Source organism: Phyllostomus hastatus, unplaced genomic scaffold (genome assembly GCF_019186645.2).
Source record: "Phyllostomus hastatus isolate PE091 unplaced genomic scaffold, TTU_PhHast_1.1 phas_scaffold_760, whole genome shotgun sequence".
Taxonomy (NCBI): domain Eukaryota; kingdom Metazoa; phylum Chordata; class Mammalia; order Chiroptera; family Phyllostomidae; genus Phyllostomus; species Phyllostomus hastatus.
The window spans coordinates 74,230-78,892 of NW_025334040.1; the positions used below are offsets into that span (position 1 = coordinate 74,230).

Genomic DNA, 4,663 nt, shown 5'->3' on the forward strand with positions numbered 1-4,663 from the left:
AACTAAATTATGACCCTCCTTTGCTTCTCCCTAGTGGTGTTTTGGGAAGCAGGTGCAGAATGACAGGATTTGTGCAGAGAAGAGTCAAATCTCAGCATTTTGGTGATGGACAGGGAGCAGGTCACTGTGGATCTGTGTGGGGCACAAGGAACAGAAGATGTAGGTTTTGGCCTCACTTCCCCTTTGCCTGTGTCACTGTGGCTTAACCAAATTGGCCACCAATATTATAGTCTGCACCACAGATATACTCAGCTTCGTCCTCAGACTGGAGGTTGGAGATGGTCAAGTAGCGGTCGGCCCCAGAGCTGGAGCCCAAGAAGCGATCGGGGATACCGTCCCCCTTGCTCTGGCTTCCATCACTCTTAAGCCACATCAAATACCGAGGGGCCTTCTCTGGTTGCTGCTGATACCAGCGAATGGTGTAGCTGCTGTGCTCACTGCTGAGGGTGCAGGTGAGCTTGGCTGAGCCTCCCAGGCAGGTAGAAGCGGATGGGGGCTGGGTCAGCACAGGCGCAGCACAGAGACCTGCAAACACAAAATACAGGGATGATGCCGAATGCATCCAGACTGGACAGATGGTCCTGAAAACTGCATTTGGAGGGGAACATTGGACTTCAGGACTTATAAATGGCAATGGATGCACTGACCTGTGGAGAAAACCAGGGGCAGGAGGAAGAAGGGAGCCCAGTCCATGGTGGGAGGGGTTTCCAGGAGCTCTGCCCTGAGGCTGCCCAGCTGGCACTGGCCTCTCCAAGCCCCTGTCTTATCCTCTGTCCTTGCAGCTCAAGAGGGAGGAGCATGAATGCAAATCTGTTCCCCATTCCCCAACTAGTATCTGTCTCAGCTCTTGTCTCAACCCTGAGCTTGACAGCCTCCTGCTGGTAATTTTCAGATGTCAGAAGAAGGTCCAGGTGTGGGTTTCATTGTTAAGAATTGATTTGACCCAATAGAAGTGTCTTCAAAGGACCCTCAGTCATGCCCTTTGCACTTGAGCCCAGCCAAGGGCACCTAACTTATGAAGTTCCCCAAACCAGGACCCACAGTGCCCCCTGGTGTCAGTAGGATGAATATCACCCTACCTGGGTAGCTTGCTCAAGAGATGGCTACTTCTAAGAAGTTAATGCAGGGGTGTCAAACTCATTTTCACTGGGGGCCATGTCAACTTCCTGGTTGCCTTCAAAGGGCCTAATATAATTTTAGGACTGTATTAATGGAACTACTCCTTAACTAGGGACAAGGAGTTTGGTGCTGCCAGCAGGTAGAAACAAGGTGCCGGGCCGACATGTTGGATAAAACAAGGTGGAGGGCCGGATTCGGCCCACAGGCCTGGTGTTTGCCACCTGTGACTTAAAGGATGGTGAGCCTTGGGGAGCGTTTTATATGCACCCCTCACCTGATGTCATAATAACCCTACAGCAGAATAACCCCACGCCATCCCTGTGCTGAAGGCCCAGCCCCTCCTCCTGTGTGATGGCCAGGGGGCCGTCATTGCAAGGTTATGATTTTCCCAGGAACACCCAGACAGTGATGAGGAATCCAGACTTCCATTCAGGAGGCAGACCCAGAGTGTGAGTGTTGTGTCCTCTGCTTGCCCTGCCCCTCTGTGGGCCTCGTGTCCCCACCGCCCCCACCCCAGGACCCCTATGTCACCACCCTTTTCTCTGTTCCCAAGTCTGCTGTGAAGAACACTCAGGTGCTCACTTGTCAGCACCTGCGTGTCCCAGTGACTCCCAGGACTGTCCGTGGGAAACGTGGGGACCCTCCCACAGCTCCCTCCCTGGCAGAGGGCACAGGGTCCCGAGTGAAAGGGGCATGGGCATCGGGTGACTGGGCAGGGTTCGCATCGGGCTGGGTCTCTAACGGTTTACGTCAGGGTTGTTTTCTCCCGTGGTCATAGCGGTTGCGTTTCGACAAGTGTCAGTATCAGGAGAGAAGCCTTTTAATTTTATAAAACTTCAAAACTTTACATTTTCAAGAATGCACTTTTTATGTGCTATCCTGGACAAATACATCAGCTGTCACCTTGGTGGTGATGAGGGTGCAGTGAAATGAGTTCACGTACAGAATGCTGCAGGCCTTGTCCTTGGAGGTGAGGGTGCAGCTCTGTGTGACTCATGTGCACAGACAGACAGACAGACTGACCCCTGACTCAGTCCTCAGAGTTCATTCTGAGAGACAGTGGAGAGGGGACCAGGGTCTGGTGCTTAAGACACGCCCGAGCCTGTCCCCAGCTGAGGGGACCACAGCAGCTCCTCTCTGCCCTTCCCACCCTGGGGCGTCCACTCCTCACACTCACACCTCAGGGTCCCCATGGGGCCTGCTGGCCACTCCTGCAGCCCAGTGCTTACACCTGTGCTGTGGGTCTCCTGACCACCTGGGAGATCATCTGTGAGTGCCACGCTGGAAGATGTCACCTTCACACTGTGATCTGCACTTGTGAGGTAAGCAAATATATTCCTTTGCCAAGAACAAGAAGTGAACATTTTGGCCAGTATTTCCTGAAATAATTTTTACACCTTCCACCAAATCATTTCTGCTTCAAAGATTGAAATCACATTCGTATGAGGCTCCCTCATGCCCCCCAGCACACTGATGCTTCCGTGCATGTTTTCAGGGTGGTTTTGTGTCTGCATCTCACGTCCCTTCTGTAGTTTCTCCTCCACGTCATCTGTCACTGTCTCTCCTCTGCAGCGATGAACCTGCCGTCAGTCACATCAGGGTCATTGTGTCTCAGACGCTGTAATGTCTGCATCTGTGTATTGACTCGGCTGGGGTTTTTGTCCTCCTTGTCTGCAATTACCGTGTTCAAGCATCTTCTACACACTGGAATGAATGGAATACAAATTTTCATAAAATCCTTGACCAAACTATTCAATCATCTCTGAAATATCATGACCAGGTTCATTGGTTGATTTTGTTACTTATCGTACGTGGTATTTTCGTGCTTCCAATCAGGAATGTTTGATGTTACACTGGACTTGGTACATATTTCCTCATTGGTGAATAATACTGTATTTCTATATATGTTTTGTCTGCTATTCCAGGTTACTGCAGATTCATTAGAGATAATGCAAACAGTGGGATCCTGCATCAGTTGCGCTCACACGTTCGTAGGTGGGGCCACAGCAGCGAGGAGTCAGATGCTAATTTCCAACCTCGAGGCCCAGCTCTCTGACAGGTCCATCTGGTGTCCTGACTGGGACTTGTCCTCTCTGACTGCGGGACAAGTGTGACTTCTGATTGTGTGCGTGAGCTCGGCAAGTGGTCTCTGGTGTCTCTGTGTGGTTCTCTTTGCCCTTATGGGGTCTCCTCACACCGTGTGTTGGTCAGATTCCTGAGCACTGGCAGTCAGTTCCCTGGGGGCACACAGGGATGGAGAACCACATGCAGGAGGGTCAGGGGTGATCTTTCCCGAGTAAACTGAGAGGGAGGGTGTGCAATGTGGTAATAATTGCGGACTCAGCTTTGAGGCGGCGTGAGGTCATCTGACCCTGAGCCACACTGAGAGGGGTGTGACCTTTCGGGGTGAGGTCCTCTCCGCCAACAGCACTTCCCTGTGAGGGCACAGCTGTGAGCTGCCAGGACCCAGCAGACGACTGAGGGAGGGTCAGCCTTGAGGGGGGGGATGCAGGTGGATCCTCGGCGTCCCCCGCATGGGTTTGCTCTGTTCAGAGTCCAGGCTGCCAGGACATCCTGGGGCTTCCTGAGCTTCCTTAATCTGGGTAGTTTTGGAGACAAAGCCAGGACAGGTGACCAACGAGGGGCCCAGTCACCATTACAAGGATAATCAATATGCATTACCAAGGCATGTGTATCCTGGTCTGTGTGTCCCTCCACTCACGCCCTCTGTCTCCAACTCACATTCAGGCCCTGGAAACACCAGGTCAGCCCCGTCCTGTGAGACTGAATCCAGTGCTGTCCCACCCTCTGCACAGCTGCCTGAGATGTGAGGTCTGGGGACCTGGGCCAGACCTGCTCATGGTTTTGTGTCTGGTCTTGTTTGGGCTGGAGGAGAGTGTGACACAGATGGGGTGGGGGTTTGTGTCTCACTTCCCCATCTGTCTGTGTCACTGTGAGTATTACCACTGCTGTCCCACGACTGACAGTAATAGTCAGCCTCGTCCTCAGCCTGGGCCCCGCTGATGGTCAGGGTGGCTGTCTTCCCTGAGCTGGAGCCAGCAAATCGGTCAGGGATGCCCGACGGCCGCTCGCTATCCTTATAAATGACCAGCACAGGGGCCTGGCCTGGCTTCTGCTGGAACCATCCAGTATATTTTTTATCCAGTAAATCTCCGGTGCAGGTGATCCTGGCTGTCTCTCCCAAGGCCACTGACAAGGGGGACGACTGGGTCAGCTCATAGGAGGCCACAGAGCCTGTAAGAGAGGAGAGGGGAGGAGGCTGAGGACAAATATCTGTGCACAGGGTGTTCCCCTTGGGGATCCCCTGGACTGAGCTCAGGGTTTGGGGCAGGTCCATCTAAGGGTCCTGCCGGGGCTGAGCCTGCAGGCAGAGCCTGTGAGGCAGCACCTGTGCAGAGGGTGAGGAGGGGCAGCAGGAGCGGGGTCCAGGTCATGGCGGTGGCTCCTTGGGTTCTGCCTCTGTGCCCACAGCTGGGTGTGGTCTCTGGGCCCCTCTTATCCTCTGCCAGGGGCTCCTCATGCA

At 53.6% G+C, this 4,663-nt stretch overlaps 2 gene segments (V, D, J or C); both read right to left on the reverse strand.

Moving 5' to 3' along the window:
• Positions 1-202: 202 nt before the first annotated feature.
• On the reverse strand, positions 203-734 carry LOC123810963. The segment is given in 2 exon segments: positions 203-525; positions 648-734. Coding segments are annotated over 2 exon segments (369 nt in total).
• Positions 735-3,348: 2,614 nt separating this feature from the next.
• Positions 3,349-4,663, reverse strand: LOC123810802. The segment is given in 3 exon segments: positions 3,349-3,356; positions 4,051-4,374; positions 4,529-4,663. Coding segments are annotated over 3 exon segments (378 nt in total).